This window comes from Pogona vitticeps, chromosome 1 (genome assembly GCF_051106095.1).
Source record: "Pogona vitticeps strain Pit_001003342236 chromosome 1, PviZW2.1, whole genome shotgun sequence".
NCBI classification, from domain to species: Eukaryota; Metazoa; Chordata; class Lepidosauria; order Squamata; family Agamidae; genus Pogona; species Pogona vitticeps.
The window spans coordinates 288293349-288313626 of NC_135783.1; the positions used below are offsets into that span (position 1 = coordinate 288293349).

General features: G+C 45.7%; 1 protein-coding gene across 2 annotated transcripts in view; it reads left to right on the forward strand.

Moving 5' to 3' along the window:
• Window positions 1-20278, forward strand: part of HSD17B12 (hydroxysteroid 17-beta dehydrogenase 12) — an 88881-nt gene that overhangs the window by 26507 nt on the left and 42096 nt on the right. For both annotated transcript variants that reach the window (XM_072985962.2, XM_072985963.2), the window contains exons 2-3: window positions 2092-2138; window positions 5138-5213. In XM_072985962.2, coding sequence (XP_072842063.2) covers window positions 2092-2138; window positions 5138-5213 — 123 coding nt within the window. The remainder of the gene's footprint in view (window positions 1-2091; window positions 2139-5137; window positions 5214-20278) is intronic.

The window sequence follows — 20278 nt, forward strand, 5'->3', positions numbered from 1 at the left end:
TTTAGAACCTGGACTGATCTTAACCCGGACAGACCTAGGCACCGAGGGGTGCAAACAGAACCCATTCTCAGACAGAGCCAAGGGACTGATGCGACACCGGGATTCCCCAACCTAATGACAGGAGGCGGACTGCTCCCAGATCCATTAACTACAGGGGCTAGAGGCAGAGGTATTGAGCCTCTAGAATGGAAGGTATCTGTTTTCCCCCTGAATTACCCTGGAGGCGGGCGGCGGGTGATTCGTCCTGGCCCGGAGTTTCAGAAGAGGCCTTTGGAGGGCGATTGGGCCCGCCACCCGTGCTGCGGCACGGTGTGCGCAGTGAGGAGCGTGCCCATAAGGCAGATGACGGATCGCGAGAAGTTTGGGCCGGCTCCCTACTAGGGGATCAGGATGTTCCACCAATTGTTCGTCCTAAAAGATATAACCTGTTATCCGATCACCTGTTGCAAGATCCTTTTGATTCACGCGAGTTGCGAACTGTTTGTAATAAAAATGATGTTAATGAAAATCTAGATGAGCCTCCTTGTCTTTTTCCCGCCTTCACCACCAGCGCCCCCCCGCCAGAGAAGGACTTTCTTACAGGCAGGCAGGCTTTTTCTTAGTGTCTGGCTGTCTAACAGAATTTTTCAAAACTGGACTATTGTGCTGTTGTTATTTTTAATGTGTTGTAGTCTTGTTTTGTATTGTTTTTACCTACCAGTTTTAATATTACATTAATTCTTTTCACATATTTTAATAGTGTATTGTTTTTTATTTTTAATATTATTTCTTTTTTATTAATGTAGGTGCCCAGAGTTAATAGAGTGATGGAGTAGTACTCTGGAGACCAGGATTCAAATAATCGCTCAGCCATGGAAACTCACTGGGGGAGTGGAACTGGTAAAACCACTCCTTAAATATCTCATTTGCCTTGACTGCCCTATTAAGGTCCCTATAAATCTGTCCCAACTTGACTGTATGTAACAACAACACAACAGGGTCCTTTTTAGGTGAAAGGGGGAATATAAATATTTTAAATAAATAGATAATAAATAAACCCCAACTACCATAACCATCTTCTTTTCCATTTCCTGCTGCTTACCATAGGCAGGTCTAGATACCCAAATTATGAGGTATCACAATATAGTTTACAGATTACTTCAGATCTGTATGGAGCTTTTAGCATAATGAAAAATTTGGAAACTCATAAATCTCAAAATGAGATCTCATTTTGGTTTTCTATCTACAGTACTTCTTTCACTGTGCAAGGAAACAGAACAGGGCACAGATTCAAAGAAATATGCAGGCAGCTTCTCCCACTATTAAACAGTATTTTTGGACAGTTGACCTGAGATGTAAAGCTATCCAGGAAGCTTCCTCTCTGAATAGTATCTTGAAATTGAATCTAAGTACTATTATATAATCATATCACAGTGCTATTTACTGTTTCCTTACAACTTGCTAGTTGAAGAATATAAACTCATTCGCGACTGCCCTAAATACTAATTCGAAGTGTGTATGTATTTTTTTGCCATCAAGCTGCTTCTGTTTTTTGGTGGGTGATCTTAATAAGGCACATGATAAAAAATAAAAATAAGATTTTTAAGATGTGTGAGATACTGATGGACTGCAGTGAGTTTTCATGGCTGATGGATGGGATTTGAATCGAGGTACGCAGAGTCCTAAACTGACACTTTTTTACACTACACTGGTGAATGGGTATTATTTTTCAGGTGAAGGAATTCTAAATTACTGTAATAATGGAATTGGAGAATAGACTCAGAAGGTGATGTTACTACTCTTGGAAGGGGAATGACTATGTGTTTAAATTAGATATGACACCATGTGCTTCCTATTTGAAGCTAGCTACATTTGGTTATAGGAAAGCTAAAAGATTCCCTAAGTTAATTTAGTGTATCTTTGAGATTTTTCCCTATTAAGTATGATTTCAATGTGTTAAATTGAATTCTGTTCAGTAGAAGACTTCTGTTTTGTAATTTAACTTTTCCAAGAAAGGTGATAACACTCCCAGAGGGCCGGGGGGAAACACCATGATATTGAAGCCCTAATATGCACTAACAGCTCTATTGTTTTTCCCCTCACATTTTGTAGTTATCACGGGAGCTACAGATGGAATTGGAAAGGCGTATACAGAAGAGGTAAGGCTTCACTTTATTTTCATTTCCCCCTCCCCTTTAATGGTGAACACATGTCTCTGACTGTAGCTATGTTGTGTGAATGAAGCTGTATTGCCTTTGTGAAAAGTGACACGGATATATACAGTGTTATGCGCAGTTTAATTTGAAAAGACAGCACATGTGAAGGGGTCTGTGTTTTTGTAATGCAGAAATGCTTTGAATTACCTTACAAAACGTACTCCTTTCTGGAGAACTGTCACTCCATTACTTTCTTTAAAGCAAGCTTGTGGCCTTTTTAAAAACTCTTTCAAAAAAACTGTCTTTTCACTGTTTCTGTGAGTTTTCATTGCCCAAACACATCCCTCCCTGGGACATGAAACTGCAACAGTGTATCTGCTTTGTAATGCTCTTGGTAGTAAATCTGTTCCATGCATGCTCAGTCTACTCTAAAACAAACTGATTGTTTTCCCTTTTGAAAGGCTTTTTTCAGGAGTCACTGTTTCATGCCTTGCAGCCTAAATTATTTCCAAAGTTAAAAAAAAAGTGGATGGGACCAACCATTCTCTTTCAAGAAAATTAAGATTGGTCTTTTCAATTTGTATGAGCAATTTTACATCTGAGGACATTGAGCATCACTTGTTTCAGCATGCTTAATACAGTTGTATTTATAAAAGCACAACTCAAAACATTTTGCCAAAACTTTCCCAATTTGGCACAAGGAAGGAGCAGACTGATTGCTACCCCTGTGGCAGATTTGGTGCTTAAAGCTCTGGTTGAAAGTTACAATTTTTTTCCTTTGGGCTGCCCACATTTCTAGAAATGACTTACAGAATGTTGATTTACTTTGTCAGGACAATATCATTTCTACATTGTCGGCGTAGCAGTGAGGAATAACACTGCAATTTTTGTGGCCTGTTGTCTTAGGAGGTTCCTAGAAATGTATTTGAATATTCATCTTAATTATGAATGGATAACCTTTCTTTAATTTGCAATGCACTATATAATTTTCCATATAGTTAACTGCAGATGCTTTAATCCATATTGTGACTTAATTGTTATACAGTGGTGCCTCACATAACGATGTTAATTGGTTCAAAAAAAATCGTTATGTGAAAACATCGTTATGTGAAGCACCATTTCCCATAGGAATGCATTGGAAACCGGTTAATCCGTTCCAATAGGAATGGATTATCCGGTTTTCTCCCTCCCGCCGCGGCTTGGATCTGACGCACGGCGGCTACCTCAGCCATGGCTGGACTCCCTAGGGTAACTGGTGGCGGGTGGGATCCAAGCCCGGGATGCCTGAAAGGCATCCCAATCCCACCACCCTCCCAGCCTCCCCCCACAGCTTGGATCCAAGCCGTGGGGGGAGGCTGGGTGCGGACACCCCCCCACCCTGCAGCCGCCGCTTGAAGCCTCCCCGTGTCGCTTTCCCCAGCCGTTCTCGGACTTCCAGGTGTCCGAGAACGTCTGGGGTAGGCGGCGCGGGGAGGCTACCGGCATTGGGGACAGGGTGGGGGGGATCGGGAAGGCTTGAAGCCTAACCGCGCCGCTTACCCAGGCCGTTTTCGGACTTCTGGACGTCTGAGAATGGCCTGGGTAAGCGGCGCGGGTAGGCTTCAAGCCTTCCCGATCCCCCCCATCCCCGCTGCTTAAAGCCTTCTTGCGCTGCCTACCCCGGCCGTTCTCGGACTTCCAGGTGTCCGAGAACGGCCTGGGTAGGCGGCGCGGGGAGGCTACCGGCATCGGAGACGGGGGGGGGATCTGGAACACTTGAAGCCTACCCGCGCCGCTTACCCAGGCCGTTTTCGGACTTCTGGAAGTCCGAGAACGGCCTGGGTAAGTGGCGCGGGTAGGCTTCAAGCGTTCCCGATCCCCCCCAACCTGTCCCCGATGCTTAAAGCCTCCCCGCGCCGCCTACCCCAGCCGTTCTCGGACTTCCAGGTGTCCGAGAACAGCCGGGGTAGGCGGCGCGTGGAGGCTTTAAGCTGTGGGGGGAGGATCAGAGGCGTGGATGGGCTCTTCGGCAGCCGCCGAGGCTTGGATCTGAGCCTCGGCAGTTGCCGAAGAGCCCGGCCATGCCTTCCACCCTTCCCCCACGGCTGGGATCCAAGCCGTGGGGGGAGGATCGGAGGCATGGATGGGTCTTCGGCAGCCGCCGAAGCTTGGATCCGAGCCTCGGCAGTTGCCGAAGAGCCCGGCCATGCCTTCCACCCTTCCCCCGCGGCTTGGATCCAAGCCGTGGGGGGAGGATCGGATTCATGGATGGGCTGTTCGGCAGCCGCCGAGGCTTGGATCCGAGCCTCGGCAGTTGCCGAAGAGCCCGGCCATGCCTTCCACCCTTCCCCCATGGCTGGGATCCAAGCTGTGGGGGGAGGATCGGAGGCATGGATGGGGTCTTCGGCAGCCGCCGAGGCTTGGATCCGAGCCTCGGCAGTTGCCGAAGAGCCCGGCCATGGCTTCCACCCCCCCCCCGCGGCTTGGATCCCACCCGCGGCCGACTACCCCAGGCATGGTCGGACTCCTGACAGTCCGACCATGGCCAGGGAAGCCGACCGCGGGGAAGGGGAATCCCGGCGGTGGCCTCTGAAGGACCCTTCAGAAGGGTCCTTCCGAGGCCACCGTAGGCATTTCCCCCAGCTGAGCTGCGGGAGCGCTCCTTGGGAGGCTCCCGCCGCTCAGCTGGGGGAAAATGGTGCCTATGGGGAAAACATCGCAAAGCGATTTTTCCCCATAGACAACATCGGTATGCGATCGCTTTTCCGATCGCAAAATCCGCATCAGTATGCAGATTTGTCGTTAAACGGGGCACTTATTATACGAGGCACCACTGTACATTAAATTCAGTTTGACCAAACAACTAGATTAATTGCATCCAAACATTTTTCTTCTTCCAACACTAAAACCTTTGAATCCTATCCAGCGATTGTATTTCTTGTATACATAGTGATAGCAATTTATAAAATAATTCCACAGAATTGTAACTGACTCTTTTGACACCTCTCCCTTATTTTCTTTAGTTAGCAAGGCGTGGAATGAAGATAGTTCTTATCAGCAGATCTCAAGAAAAACTGGATCAGGTTGCTAGTGAAATAAGTGAGTACAATAGTTTTCTTCTGTTTTGTTTTGTTTGTTTGTTTGTTTGTTTGTTTTTGATGCGAAGAATCAAACCAAATAGCTGAAGTTAGCATCTTGAGCCAAGATAGGGATGTTTTAGACTTCTGCTTCTACAAGCCACAACCAGTGGTACAGGATTGTGGAAGTTACAGTTCAAAACAATCTGGAGGGTAGGAGACTCTGTGGCTCTGCCTTCAACATTGAGAGTCCTTTCAACACTGATCCAACAGGTTCACTCCAAATTTAGTGCTGATTGTTGATACTTGTTAAAGACCTTTATAGTGGTAATAAGCAACTTACAATATCAAATTATATTAAACAATAATGTTTTTTGAAATTCCCATCTGTGTATATTTGAGGAATAATGCATAGCAGCCATCTCATCTTCAGCATCTTTGTATGAAAATATGAAATATTTTTTCTTCCAAGTATGGAGCTGTTTAGATGAGGATGTTTGACTGTCTCATTTTTAACAGTAAGGCTTTCAGGAAAAAAGATGCAACTTCTGAATGTGAAAGTATGCTATGGCAGTTTTATATACTGTTTAAATCTTTTGAAAGAGAGGATGAGTTAAATAATACAGTAATTCACCATCGAGTCCTCAGATATTTTTGGAAGAGTCACATAATTCTGGGACTACAGCTCCCAGAATCATGATCATTGGCTATGTGGGCTAGAGGTGCTGGGAGCTGAAATACAGCTGTAGATTCAAAGCTGAAATTTGTTCTCAATAAACCACAGTAATATGGTATAAATGATGTACTAAATTTAATTCACAATCTTAGCTGAAAATGTGTGGTGTAACATGCGTAAATACATTCAGACTGTTTAGTAGTTCCATGTTTCCCCGAAAATAAGACAGGGTCTTATATTAATTTTTGCTCCAAAAAACAACAATCTATATGTATTCAAATACAATCATGTCATCATCTTCTGGTTGCTGCACAATGCTACACAATTGTGGAGGGCGGGGTTTCACTTAACTGGGGGCTTATTTTTGGGATAGGGCTTATATTACGAGCATCCTGAAAAATCATACCAGGGCTTATTTTCAGGTTAGGTTGTATTTTCCTTCTTCATTGGTCACTTTCTTGTGTCACAAAGTGGAAACATCCAGTGCTAAATCCACAGCCTGCTTTTAAAAATAATTGTGTTAAAGTTGAGGATTCCATATACAGTAGAACCAAGAATTCATAGCACTGTGCAGTGCTCGCCTCAAAGGGTGCAAATTACAGACCTGAAGCTGTTCGATGTGTGTGTGCGCGTGCACGGATATGTGTGTCCATGTCCATGGCTCTCTTTTTTTGACAAAAATGTGGATTACCACTGTTTCATTTTTTGTGGTCTTTATTACCTCTGGTACCATATTTTTCCATGTATAAGATGCTCCGCTGTATAAGACGACCCACAAGGCTTAGCAAAAGGAGGGGAAAAGCAGCGATCAAATGGCTGCAGGATCACTTGGATCACTGCTTTCCCCACCACTTCCTAAGCCCCAAAAGGAGGGGGAAGCAGCGATGAAAGAGATCCTGCCCTGCTTTGATCCCTGCTTCGCCCTTCCTTTTGCTAAGTCCCGTGGGCAGTCAGAGCGGCGGGGAACCTCGGGAGGTCTCTGTCCCTCATTGCTTTTTATTTCCTCCCGTTGGCCCTTCTCTATTCTTCCTCCCCCTGGTTGTTCCTGCAGCTTCCCTGCCGCTTTCCCGAGGTTCCCCGCCGCTCTGAGGTTCCCCACCGCTTCCCCGGCGGCAGCGGTGGCAGTCAGAGTGGCGGTGGCAGTCAGAGTGGCGGGGACCCCCGGCAAGCCTCCGATGGTGGCAGTCAGAGTGGCGGGGAAGCCCAGGTTTTCCTGCATTTTTCCTTTCATAAGTGGAAGCTCCAGCCGCAAGTCGAACCAAAATTTTGCTGCTGGAGCTTTCCGTAACTCGAAATTTTTGTAACTAGGGACGTCTGTAAGTTGAGGCAACACTGTATGGAAATCATTAGATGGTTCTGTAGGCTGATCCAGGAGAATTCTTCTATTCTCATTCTTTATGCTCTATTTTGATTACTGTATTTTTCGCTCCATAAGACGCACCTTCCCATAAGACGCACCAAATTTTTAGAAGAAAACAGTAAAAAATAATCTGCTTCCTTCTCCTTAAATTTGGTGAGCCTTATGGAGAGGTCCATCTTATGGAACACACCCTAGGGTTCTAGGGTCCTAGGGTGTGTTCCAGGACCCTTTGGAGACTCCCCCTGCCCCCCCCGGGGGCCAGAGGGGGTGAAATCGCCACCTTCTGGGACTCTTCTGAAGCTTCCCAGCCTCAAAAGAGCCCCAGAAGGTCGTGATTTTGCCCCCTCTGGCCCCCGAGGGAGGCTGGGTGAGTCTCCAAAGGGTCTTAGGGTGTGTTCCAGGACCCTTTGGAGACTCCCCCTGTGCCCCGGGGGCCAGAGGGGGCAAAATCACCACTTTTGGGGGCTCTTCTGAAGCTTCCCAAGCCTCAAAAGAGCCCCAGAAGGTGGCGATTTTGCCCCCTCTGGCCCCCAGGGGAGGCAGGGTCAGTCTCCAAAGGGTCCTAGGGTGTGTTCCAGGCTCAGAAAAGGTCCTGGAAGCTCCCGATTTTGGCCGTGCCGGCCCTGTGGGGGGTGGGGGGAGCGTTGGAAGGGTCCTGGAAGGCTCACTCGGACCCTTCCGACACTCCCCCCACCCCCACGGGGCCAACGCGGGCGAAATAGGCAGCTTCCAGGACCTTTTCTGAGCCTTTCCAGGCTCCGAAAAAGTCCTGGAAGCTCCCGATTTCACCCGCGCCGACCCCGTGGCGGGTGGGGCGAGCGTCGGAAGGGTCCTGGAAGGCTCACTCGGACCCTTGGGAGGCTCCCCCCCACGGGGCTGGGGGGGGCAAAATCACCACATTCGCTCCATAAGACGCACAGGCTTTCTACCCCACTTTTTGGGGGAGAAAAAGTGCGTCTTACAGAGCAAAAAATACGGTACTTGAGTAAGTCCTTTTAAATAGATACACATCTTTTGTTTCTGATTTTCTTTTAAGAGAGAGCTTACTGTTTATGTACTTAGTGATATTTTCAACAATTGTTAACTACAAATAACAATTTTAAAATGGAACACTCAAATCATGTTATGTATCCAACTTGAAAACAGCCTAGCAATCCGCTGGAGCCTATATATGGTGCAATCCATGCAGGAATCTCTGGGCAGGTGTCTGCCTTTCAACAGTGCTAAAAATAGCATTCATTATCATAAGCATGAGGAACACACGCAGACACGAGCAGCATCACGACAACCTTGTGGGAGAACTCTGAAACAAACAAAGTATTTTTCTGTCTAGTGCCAAATTGTTCAAACTAATGCAAACTACTCTAATGAAATTAATTATCTCACCTGTCAAAATCAAGTTAAAGTGATAATTTCACGACTGGCTATTTTGCAGTGCATGGAAGGGAAGAGGATGACTTCTTCTCTTAAGCAGAATAGAAGTATTTGTTTTATCAACCCTGATTCAATTTAGCAAAATACCTATGTCTCATTGCTGATGTTTAGAAGTGATGCTTGTCTAGTAGTATATATTTCCTTGATACAACTGTTATTTTAGGTGTCACTGCGTATAGCTCGTACCACCTCGTTGGCACATGGCTCTTCATTCTTTAAAAGGAGCAGATAAACCTCTTCCCTTCAGATGTTGATAAACTAGTATTCCTGTCATGTTTCACCATTGACCAAGCTGGTTAGGGCCACTGCAAATTGGAGTTCAACAGCGTCTTAGAGTCTCAGCTCAGTTTTAACTTGTCAGAATATTTTGAGAGGGTATTCTGTTAAAAAAAGCAGCTGCAGATAGAGTTGCTAATATTGCAAAATTCAGCAAGAGTATTTATTTATTTGTTTGTTTGTTGATTTATTTATTTATCTAAAACAGTTTCTCCTATTTAAAAACAATTAAAAGCTGGAACAGTAGATATACAAATATTTAAAAAACATTAAACAAGTATTAAAAATGATAAATAAATCAATACTAAAACACCTTTAAAACAACAGAGCACAACAGTCAATTTAAAAAAAGCCTCTCAGACCACCAGTCACTAAGGGAAAGCCTGCCTGAACAGAAAGGTCTTTGCATGCTTGTGGAGCTTCCGGTGGGAGGGAGTTCCAGAGTCTGGGAGCAACAACAGAGAAGGTTCTGTGTCTCTACTAAGCACATCAGTGAGGATGGTGAGACTGAGAGAAAGGCCTCCCCTGATTATCTTAATGCTTGGGCAGGCTCAGAAATGTGATATTTTAGATAGCTTGGGCCCAAGTTGTTTAGGGCTTTGTAGGTTAGAAGCAGCACTTAAAATTGTGTCTGGAAACATATCGGCAGCCAGTTAAGCTGCTGTAATAAGGGAGTTATATGTTCCCTGTAACCAGCCCCAGTTAATAATCTGGCTGCAGCATTTTGGACCATCTGGAGTTTCTGAACACTTTCCAAAGGCAGCCCCACATAGAGCTCAATACAGTAATCCAGCCAAGATGTAACTAGGGTATGTATCACCATGGACAGACAATACCTCTCAAGAAATGGGCCCAGCTGGTGCACTCCTGGCTACCGCCATAACGTGGGCATCCAGGCTCACAGATGAATCAAGGAGCACCCCCAAGTTGCACACCTGTGTTTTCAGAGAGAGGGTGTAACCTAATCCAGCACAGGCTTCAGTCCTATTCCTTGATCTGCTTTTTGACTGACCAGATAAAATAAGAGATTCAGATAAAATTAGAGTTTCCGTTTTAATATAGGTGGTAGATCACAGCTGCCTACTTTTCAGCTTGGAGAATATGTAGAACATTGATTATGATGGGATACATTAAAGCTCCTGGAGACGTATTTCTTTTAGAATATAACTAAAGGATTGCATTGGCTCTTTTTACACACACAAAAATGCATCATTGGAATAGATGTGGTAGACTGGTAGAGAGGGTGGCTGGTGGCTGACCCGCTCCAGGTTCTTTTGGAGGAAACCAGTGCCCTGGATCCATTTCCAGTCGGACGTCAGGCCATGCCACAGTACGAAAAAGGCATTGGTTGCCCTGTTTGATGACCTGCTGAGGGAGGCTCATAGGGGCAAAATGTCTTTGCTGGTCCTCCTCCATATCTCAGCTCCCGTCATCCATGGTATCGTGGGGAGGCTCTCCGAGCTGGGAATTGGTGGTCTGGCTATAGCCTTGCTCTGATCCTTCTTGGAGGACCGTCCTCAGAGTACAGCTTGGGGAGTGTGTTTAGGCCCTGTGGAATCTCAATTCTGGGGTTCTGCAGGGCTCGATTACCTCCCCATGCTGTTTAATATCTATATGAGGCCACTGGGTGGGGTCATCAGGGGGTATGGGGCTTTGTACCATGAGTACGTTGATGGCACCCAGCTCTACATCTCCTTTTCTCCAACCACAGTGGATGCTGTTCCGTCCCTTCAGCGCTGCCTGGAGGCTGTACTGCAATGGATGCAAGAGAATGGACTGAGGCTGAACCCGGACAAGATGGAGGTCCTGAGAGTGGGTGGCCCCTCTATTGGTGGTTTGGGAAACACCCTCTCTTTTAGGGGAGTGACTCACCGTGATGAGTGAGGTTCGCAGCTTGGGGGCTGTAGTGTTCGCTCCTCGCGTCCCCTTGCTTGACCGTCAAGACTTAGAGCACTCGAAGGCAAACAATTCCCTCTTTTACACTGCTGCCATCAGGATTACTAAATCACCATTACTTCAGGAAGATGAAGATTCGGTTCCACACTTTAAAGTCTTTTAAATATAATTTTAGTTTATTGATTACAGAAATTGATAGTGATTCATTAATATCTTCTATAGGTAAATTTATTATTAACAACAATCTTCTGTTTGATAATACACTCCTAACTAATCACCTCTCAGATTTCCCCAAACTCCACACTCTACCCCCTTCTCCACTCTCCCACGCTCCTCATACTCTCCCTGGACTCTCTCCCAGGCTCCGCCTCTTATCACATCTCTCCCGGCTCTGCCTCTCAGCAACATGAATATGCATGAACAGTTAACAGAACAGAACATGAACCATTGACATAATAAAGGGGAACGCTATCAGGGGCCCATCTGGATCCGGTGCTCACCATGGAAACCCAGGTAGCGTCAGTGGTCCGCTCCGCCTATTTGCATCTCTGGTGGATTGCCCAGCTATGTTGATGTTGGGGCACTCACCACTCTGGCCCATGCACTTGTAATCTTGAGATTAGACTACTGTAACATACTCTATGTGGGGCTACCTTTGAGATTGATGCAGAAGCTTCAAATGGTGCAGAATGCGGCAGCCAGACTTCTCACTGGGGTGAGAAAATATCAGCACATTTCCCCCACTCTGGCTGCCTTGCATTGGGTGCCCATTCGTTTCTGCGTTGATTTCAAAGTGTTAATGATGACATATACAGTGGTGTCTCGACTTACGAACTTAATCTGTATTGGAAGGTGGTTTGTAGGTCGAAAAGTTTGTAGGTCGAATCTGCATTTCCCATAGGAATGCATTGAAAACCATTTAATCCGTATCTGCTCTTTTCTGTCCATAGAAACTAATGGGAAGCTGCTATTCCGCCTTCTACCACTTAACGGTTTAGGACCTCACTATCTAGTAGAACGCCTCCTCTCACCTAGATCTACCCAATCACTCGTTCTAGCCAGGAAGGGCGGTTGAGGGGCCTAACGCTGAGGGAGGCCCGGGGAGAAAGAACAAGAAACAGGGCCTTCTCAGCAGTGGCCCCTCGCCTCTGGAACAGTCTGCCCCCAGAGATCTGTCTGGCTTCCTCGCTGGGTGTTTGAGCAAACTTAAGACCTGGCTCTTTAGACAGGCTTTTCCTCCTATCATTACTTGATTATTTTTCCCATCTTGAACTATTACTACTGTTGTTTTTTATTTTATTATATTGTTTTTACTTTTATCTATTATTATCCGTCCAGAGTAGACTTCGGTCTAGATGGATGGAGTATAAATTCAATAAATAAATAAATGCCAAGGGGAAAAAACAAAAAAAAAGTTACGAAGATCTTTGTATTTGATACTATTGTAGAAGAGGAAAGACAGTGGTCAATAACTTTTTTAATCTGGTAGACTACAAGGTTATAAGAGCCTGTTCAAGGAAGATTCTTTTATAATGGCCAAAGCCTTGTTGCTTGACATAGTAAATTGCACTGGAGTAGGCTCATTGAATCAATGGGGATTTAGTGAGTCCTCCATAGGTTTTGGCTATTCAAATGGGCTAACTTTTAACTGCAACTTAATATGCTAAAGTTTATTGTAATTAGAGTAGGCCCATTTGAATCAATGGAAATTATGAAGGAATTGACTCACCAATTTCCCACTGAATTAGACAATTAATGAGACTTTCCTGGAATAAAAACCTACTTCTTCAGTAGCATAAAGCTAATTTAAATGTGTTGCTTGTAAGCGTATGTTCTTCATGGTCTCTGTAAATACACACTAATGGGTTAATCTGCGCCTGCGCAGAGCAGCCTTGGAACTTTCTAGAGCTTGAGCACAAGATGCCGGGACCTCCCACACACTGGCTATGACCCCACCCCCAGCACAAGTGCTTCAGTTCCTTTCTTGCCGCCGCTGCAGCAGTTTCTCGATTGGGACTTTTACGTACTTACTATTCTTTACCTTCTATGGTTTTGGAGCTCCCTGGCTTCATTTTGGACTGTTGACTACTCTTTGCTGTCTCTGTGAGTTTATCTAAAGAAAGAAGAAAAATGGACTGTTAATTAACAGTTTTGGTTGGTGTAGTTTATGGCCGCATATGGCCGCTTTAAGAGGTGCGAGTTCTGTTCACACAAAATTCCACTCCCCGCGGACACTCGTGGTGCTTATTTTGTTTGGGGGAAGAGCACCAGCCGGCTCTTTGTGCGGTCTGCAACGGCTTTACCAAGCCGGACCTCAAGTTAAGGCTCCAGCGGCTCCAGTCGTTCCTTTGGGAAAATTCCCTTTCTCCGACTCAGGGCACCCCAATGGATTTAGCCAGCTACAGCATCGATGCTGAAACATCCCTCGGGCTTAATACCGAAGTAAAAGAAAAAGGCTTCTAAACTTCCACTTTTGGTGGATACCTTGGCACCGATGCCAGCAACATTCGCTTTGCCTGAGCTTGTTGTCAGGCGACGAGGAGGAGCCGCATCAGAGGCCTCAGGCCCTGCTGTCCCCGTCTGTCAGTGATCTTCCTGACTTGGGAAATACCTTGTTGGAGGTAGTGCAATTGGCGCAGACGAGCTCGCGAGCCGTTCCGGGCTCAGTACGCTTCCGTTTCTCCGCTGGAGTCAATTCAATCCAAGGTGCTGTGCAAGAGGGCTCGTAAAACTAAGCATTTGGACTCGACTGTTGAGCCTGAGCCCCTTAGGCCCCCTCCGACCCCGGGGTGTGAATATGCGAGGTGGAGGTACTTATTGTGTCTCGGAGGATTTTGGCCTCAACCTGCGTTTCCATCCTGGAGCTTACCTCTATGATCCGTAACTTCGGTACCAAGACTATTTGTCTTCACGGTCTCCTTCTCCACCATGTTATGGATTTGGCGAGTTCCCACCAGGTGCCAAGAGTGAGTTCTACCCTCCTCCTCCACCTCGACCTCGCAAAAGACACATGTCTCTAGACTGTCCTTTGGGGATGGAGGCCAAGCAACCGTATTACTCAGTACCAACTGCAGGAAGGAGGCAGACAAGTTCGGATCTTCAATGTTCTCTGGTGCATTCCTCCGCGAGAGCTGAGATGCCAGCCCCCCAGCTCAAGCGATTGTCGTTCCTATGCGCCCAGGGAGGGAGCACTATTCCCCGTCACAGACCAGGAAGCCAGATATTCGGACTCTTTTGAATCGGTTGAGGAGGACTTGCCTCCGATTGTTCCCACACCGAGCTCTGATGTGATCGACAGCCACCCTCCCTCACCATCGGAGGATTACTCCTCTTGCACGCAACTGATCCTCCACATCACGAAGGTGCTGGAGGTTGATGTGGAACAGCCTGCGGCAAAAAAGATGGATAAGGTGTATGAGGACATAACTCAGAGCCGGTCCCCAACTCTCAGATTGGGATTTATTCCTTCCCTCTTTGAATTGATGAGAGAATCCTGGGGGAAACCATCTACTTCTTATCAGATTCCCAGGAGAGTGGAAAACTTATAAAACCTATGGCAAAAATATGGAGCTCCTGTCAAAGCACCCATTACCGAACTCCTTTGTAGTAGATGTCACTGAAAACAGGGCTTGGAATCGCTAAGCCTCAACACCTAATAACAAGGAGGGTCATAAGCTAGATATCATTGGCTGAGGGATGTACTCTTTGGCGTCTTTCACCTTGAGGGTGGCGAATTACTCTGCTGTCATGGGCGCCTATCATCGCCACCTTTGGAACTTAGCCTTGCCTATCCTTGAGGCAGCGCCAGAGGACATCCGTACCTAGGGGCTTTCATGTCATCAGGAGGCTATGGGTTTAGCCAGGCAAGAGCGGATTGTGGCTTGTCACATTCTGGATGTGGCGTCTAAGCAGCTGGCCACAGCTATTTCTTTACGTCACCATGCTTGGCTCCGATCGGCTGGAATTTCTGAAGATGTGAGAGCCAGGATTGAGGACCTGCCTTTTGATGGCGTGGGCCTCTTTGATGACAAAATGGATGATATCCTGGATAACCCCTTAAAGTTAAGGAAGACTTAATGGTCTTATTCTGCTCAGCAGTCCCATTTCAGGATGTCCTGGCGCCGACCTTATCAGGCTAGAGGTTACCAGGACCGTCAGAGGCTTCAACCGCCGAGTTTTGTTCCCTTGTCTTCCACGCAAACTGGCAGGCAGCGCCCATGGCAGCAGGCACACCACCAGGATCGGAAGTCTTAAGCAGCCACCTTGACAGCCTTACGTCACTCTTAGTTGACCCTTCAGTTTGCCTGGCCCTCTTTTTTCACTCCTGGTGCAGTATTACGTCAGACTCCTGGGTTCTCTCTGTCATAGCCAGGGGCTACACCATTGAATTAGACAGCCCTCCTGTCACCGGCTGCTTTCTATCCACTACCCCCCTCCCCTCCTTCGGAAGATGAAATCGAATCCTTGCTCCAGAAGGATGCAATCGCCCGCCTGTATCAGCCTGATGTATCATCAGAGTTCTACTCTGGATATTTCACTATCCCAAAGAAGGATGGAGGGCTGTGCCCCGTCCTCAACCTCTGGGGTCTGAACTGGTATATTACGCCTCATGGGTTTTGTATGGTCTCATTGGAAGCCTCTATTCACATGCTTAGACTGGGTGACTGGTTTACAGTTATATATTTAAAGGATGCTTATTTTCATATTAGCATCAGATGACTGGCTTTTTTAGGTTCTCAGTTGGGGGAGTAACATACGAGTTCAATGCCCTTCCTTTTGGGTTATCTACTGCACCTCAGGTATTTACCAAGTGTATGGCCCCTGTGGTAGCATACCTGCCTCTCCAGGGTCACAGTGTTCCCCTGTTTGGATGACTGGTTGCTGGTAGTTTGGTCGGAGGCCCAGGCAAGGAGATACACAGCCCTGACCCTCTCTCTCCTGTCCTCCCTAGGCCTGAAGGTCAATCTCAAAAAATTGACTTTGCAGCCTACCCAGCAGGTTGCATATATTGGAGGACTTTTGAATGCCTTGTTAGGTTGAGCTTTCCTACTTTCAGAAAGGATTTCAAAGATAAGGTCTCTGCTGTGCATCTTCCAACCGCAGGCATGGGTACAAGCCTCCCAGGTACAGCGGTTCTTTGGCCTCATGGCTTCCACTACAGCAGTAATACAACATGCCCGCTTGAAGATGAGGTCACTCCAAGCTTGGTTCCTCTCTCTATTCTCCCCATCACTAGAAACCCCCCACCCCACAAAACATCTACAGGTGATCCCGAACTGGTGGCCCAGTTGGTTTGGTGGAATCTCTTGTCTAACCTGTTGGTGGTCAGGCCCTTCAGCCTACTGTCCCCATCTGTTCAAATAACGGCAGATGCCAGCCCAACAGGTTGGGGTGCACATATGCGCTTCCACACAATTCATGGTCATTGGTCTTCAACGGAAGCAGCTTGTCACATCAACTTCTTGGAACTCCGTGCAATTGCCAAGGCTTTCCAAGCATTCGATAATCTCCTAGTAGACCGTGTTGTTCAGATAGCCACAGACAACACAACAGCAGTATATTATATCAACAAACAAGGAGGAACCCACTTGCTCATGTTGCTCTTCCAGGCAGTCGATCTGTGAGAATAGTGCTTTATCAGATACATCTACCCAATTGCAATACATGTGGCAGCCGAGGGCAACACTTTGGTGGACCACCTCAGCAGGCTTCACGGCTGTTCCTTCAAGTGGTCTCTGGACAGCAATGTCTTTCAGAAACTGCCAGCAGTGAGGCATCCACAGCTGGATGTAATTGCGTCTCAGGACAACAAGAAGTGCAGGGCTTACTGCTCCACACCAGGAGTTGGCCATCTCTCCCTGGGAGATGCCTTTATGGTGAAATGGGACTCTGGCCCGCTCTACATGTTTCCCCCTGTCCTGCTTCCGCACAGGACCATTGTAAGGATTTGGCAAGACAACATAGATGTCATCTTCTTGGCCCCATGGTGGTACATGGCGCTCTGCAACAGTATCGGATTATCTCTGGCTACCGCCCATCACTCATCTGCTGTCTCTGGACCAGGGCAGGGTATATCATCCGGATCTAGAGTCTCTCCAGCTCACAGAAGCTCCACCGTCAGTAGTAGATGTTCTCAGTGCAGCGCGTAAGCGCTCCACATCATTGACTTAAATCTATAAGTGGAAATTATTTTGCACGTTTGCAGCTTCACATCACTTATCAGTAAGGCCAACAACCCTGGACACAGTTCTCCAGTTTTTGCTCCTCTTGTTTCAGCATGGGCTCTCCCACTCAACTCTGAAAGTATATATGGCAGCTATAGTAACCCATCAGCCACTTTCTTCTCCAGCAGCTGCGCTTTTCTGACATCCCACCGTAAAACAATCTTTGCATGGACTGAAAAACATGCGCCCGGCCTATAAGCCCCTTATGCTGCAGTGGTTGCTCCAGTCAGTTCTCAATCGGCTTATGAGGCCTCAATTCGAGCCCTTAGTGTCAGCATCAGATCATCTTTTGACCCTAAATACTGCTTTTCTGCTTGTTGTCACCTCAGCTTATAGGGCAGGAGAGATAGCCACCTTGAGGATGGATCCACCGTTCCTTCAATTCCACCCTGAGGCACTCAGTTGTAGCCAGCGTGTGGGAGTTCCCAGCACCATGTGCTCGAGCTCTAGAAAGTTCTGAGGCTGCTCTTTACAGGCACAGATTAACCCATTAGTGTGAATTCACAGATGACCACTTGGAGAACCAGAGTTACAAGTAAGTAACCTCTTTTCATTCACAATGTTCAGCATGATTTCTATGGGAGAGCCAGGTTTCTCCGTGATTGCAGTGAGTCAGTTACTGTTTTGTCTTGCAGTTGGACTAGTAAAGTGAGCAATAATTTTCTGTTAAGCATCAATAGCACAGCAGATGTTTTCATAAAATGGTAGTTTACCTTTTGTTGCAGACTGATGGAACATAACTTGTGGTCTCAGGGTACAGTTATATAAGTAGTAAAAGAGCTTGTTGCACAGCTGGCATTTAGTTATCTATTAATGCTCTTCATTATGGTTGGACACAGCCTGCATCTCCTTAATTAAAAATATTTGGCTTTGTGTTCATCTAGGGTTTTTTGAATGTTGTTTTTAGTTCTTTTTAAAATATTTTTTATTTTTTAAAGTACTGGGAATAGGGTAGGGAATACAAAAGGTAAAAGAAAGTGTAAGGGGTGGGAAAAGGGTTTTGAAGATAGGAGAACACAGAGTATACAATTATCCAATCTGTTCATATTAAGTATACATGCATCAGGTCTATTCATTTTTCAATGCCAAACAAACAACTTTATATTCTTTATACAGTATGTATGTATGTATGTATGTATGTATGTATGTATGTATGTATGTATGTATGTATGTATGTATGTATGTATGTATGTATGTATGTATGTATGTATGTATGTATGTATGTATGTATGTATGTATGTATGTACATACTATCTGGTTATCCTCTGAGTATCATCTTACATTCATGTTTAAATTTAAATCTAAGTTATTCCAACTCTATCAGGAAATTGAGACCAATTATACAATACATCCCCTCTTTCAATATCCTTCTGTCTTATACGTACAATCAGCCTGCCTGGAAAAATCTCCATTTCTAGCACTTCCCATATTTTCTCAGTGCCCTTCTCTTGTTTCTGTAAATCTATTTTCTTCCTGTTTTGGAAGAATAAAATTGAGTGCAGGACAGTAATCTGGTTTTTAACATCACCTTTTCTGTCTATTATAGCTGAGTAGCTCACAGAGTAACTCTTACTCTCATCTACAGTACCTGGCATAGCTCTCAGTGTGAATTGTATTGGTGTTAGGGCCGTTTCATTCAACTGTTGTTTTACCTCTGCTGATTTCCCTTTGATAAGATCTTCCATCTGATTAATGTGCTCATTTACCTGCTGGAATCCTATTATTATTGTCATTTGCATAGTAACCAGCCATTCATTATCTGGCAAAATTCCCAAACTTTTGGAGGTCATTTCCATCTCTCCAGTATATATAGTTTGTATAAATAATATTATTTTTTTATTCCACTATTTTATCAACAAACCAACCCCCCCAGAAATGTCCTCCCCTCCTTGTCCAGTTATTGTCCAAATAGTATCCTTATCCAGATATTATAGCAATGTTATCAAAATCCACAGCAAATTCAGTTAGTCCAAACACAACAGACACAGGGAACCAGTCTCTCTCTCAAAAAAAATTGTTATAGTCCTTCAGTAACTCCAGCCCTGAATTTTTTTTTAAGTCCTTAGTCTATTCTGTTAAATTCCTCTCGCTCACGAGCTGATGATTCACTGTCAGTTGCTCCTAGAGGGGTTTTCCAGTTCTTCAATCTATGTCGCCACGCTGATAATTCGTCGCCTGTTTTTCCTTCCCATAAGCGTATGCCTCTTGCTCCCAAGACAAGCTTTTATTTTCAAAGGCCCACTCAAACTAGCAAGAAGAGTCCAAACTGCACAGCATTAACAAGATTTCAGTTCCTTAAAGATTGTTGAGTAATATTTCCACTGGGATTTTTTTCCAGAAACACAAACTTTTTCCATCTGGCAGTCTTATCTCATTGACCTTGAGCCAGTCTGCTAGTTGTAAACTTGTTGTTTAAAAGTTCGCTTTTGGGGGGGGGGGGAACACAGGCTGGCATGCCGGCTCGCCGCTTCCTCTCTCCTTTCGGTCAGGTATTTTCACTTTAGTTTCCTTAACATCTTAATGAGGTTATTCATAAATCAAAGACTTACTTTGTTATTGTATATTTTCAGGTGTAGTTTTGTTCTCCTTCTTCGGGAATTGGGGGTGGAGTTTTCCCACAGCTTTCTGCCATAAGATGGCCTCCCGTCTCCGGTCCGTGCTTGGGTGAATTTTCAGAGGGAAGAAAGACCTGGTTGCTGCCAAATCTTCTACCTTCTGGGCTCACATCTGCTTGGGGGTGACCTCTCCTGGCCTCCCCTTCCATTCCCCCATTTCTAGAGGGACGACGGGCCGGGCGGTTCCAGTTTTTCCCGGGAGCTGTTAGCCGGGAGCTGCTGGCTTCACTGCAGTTAAGCTCCGCCTCGAATGTTGTTTTTAGTTCTAAGTGGTATGGATCATTCATCTTCGTCGTACTCAGTAAACATTGCAAAAGGAGAGCATTTTTCTCTATCTTTGCAAGTATTTTGGAGTATGCTGTTTTTCTTAATTAGCTACTTGGTTTCATATGAAAATGTGGTTGTTCCTACCCCAAAGCGAAAATAGCCCATAGGGACCATCGCAAAGCGATCGCTGTTGCGATCGCAAAAACATCGTCGCAAAGCGATTTCGTCGCTAAATGGAGCGATCGCTATGCGAGGCGCCACTGTATTTGGGCAGGCTTTCCCTCCTGCCATATCTTAATTTCTTATACTTTCGCCCCCTTGGATCTATAATATATAATA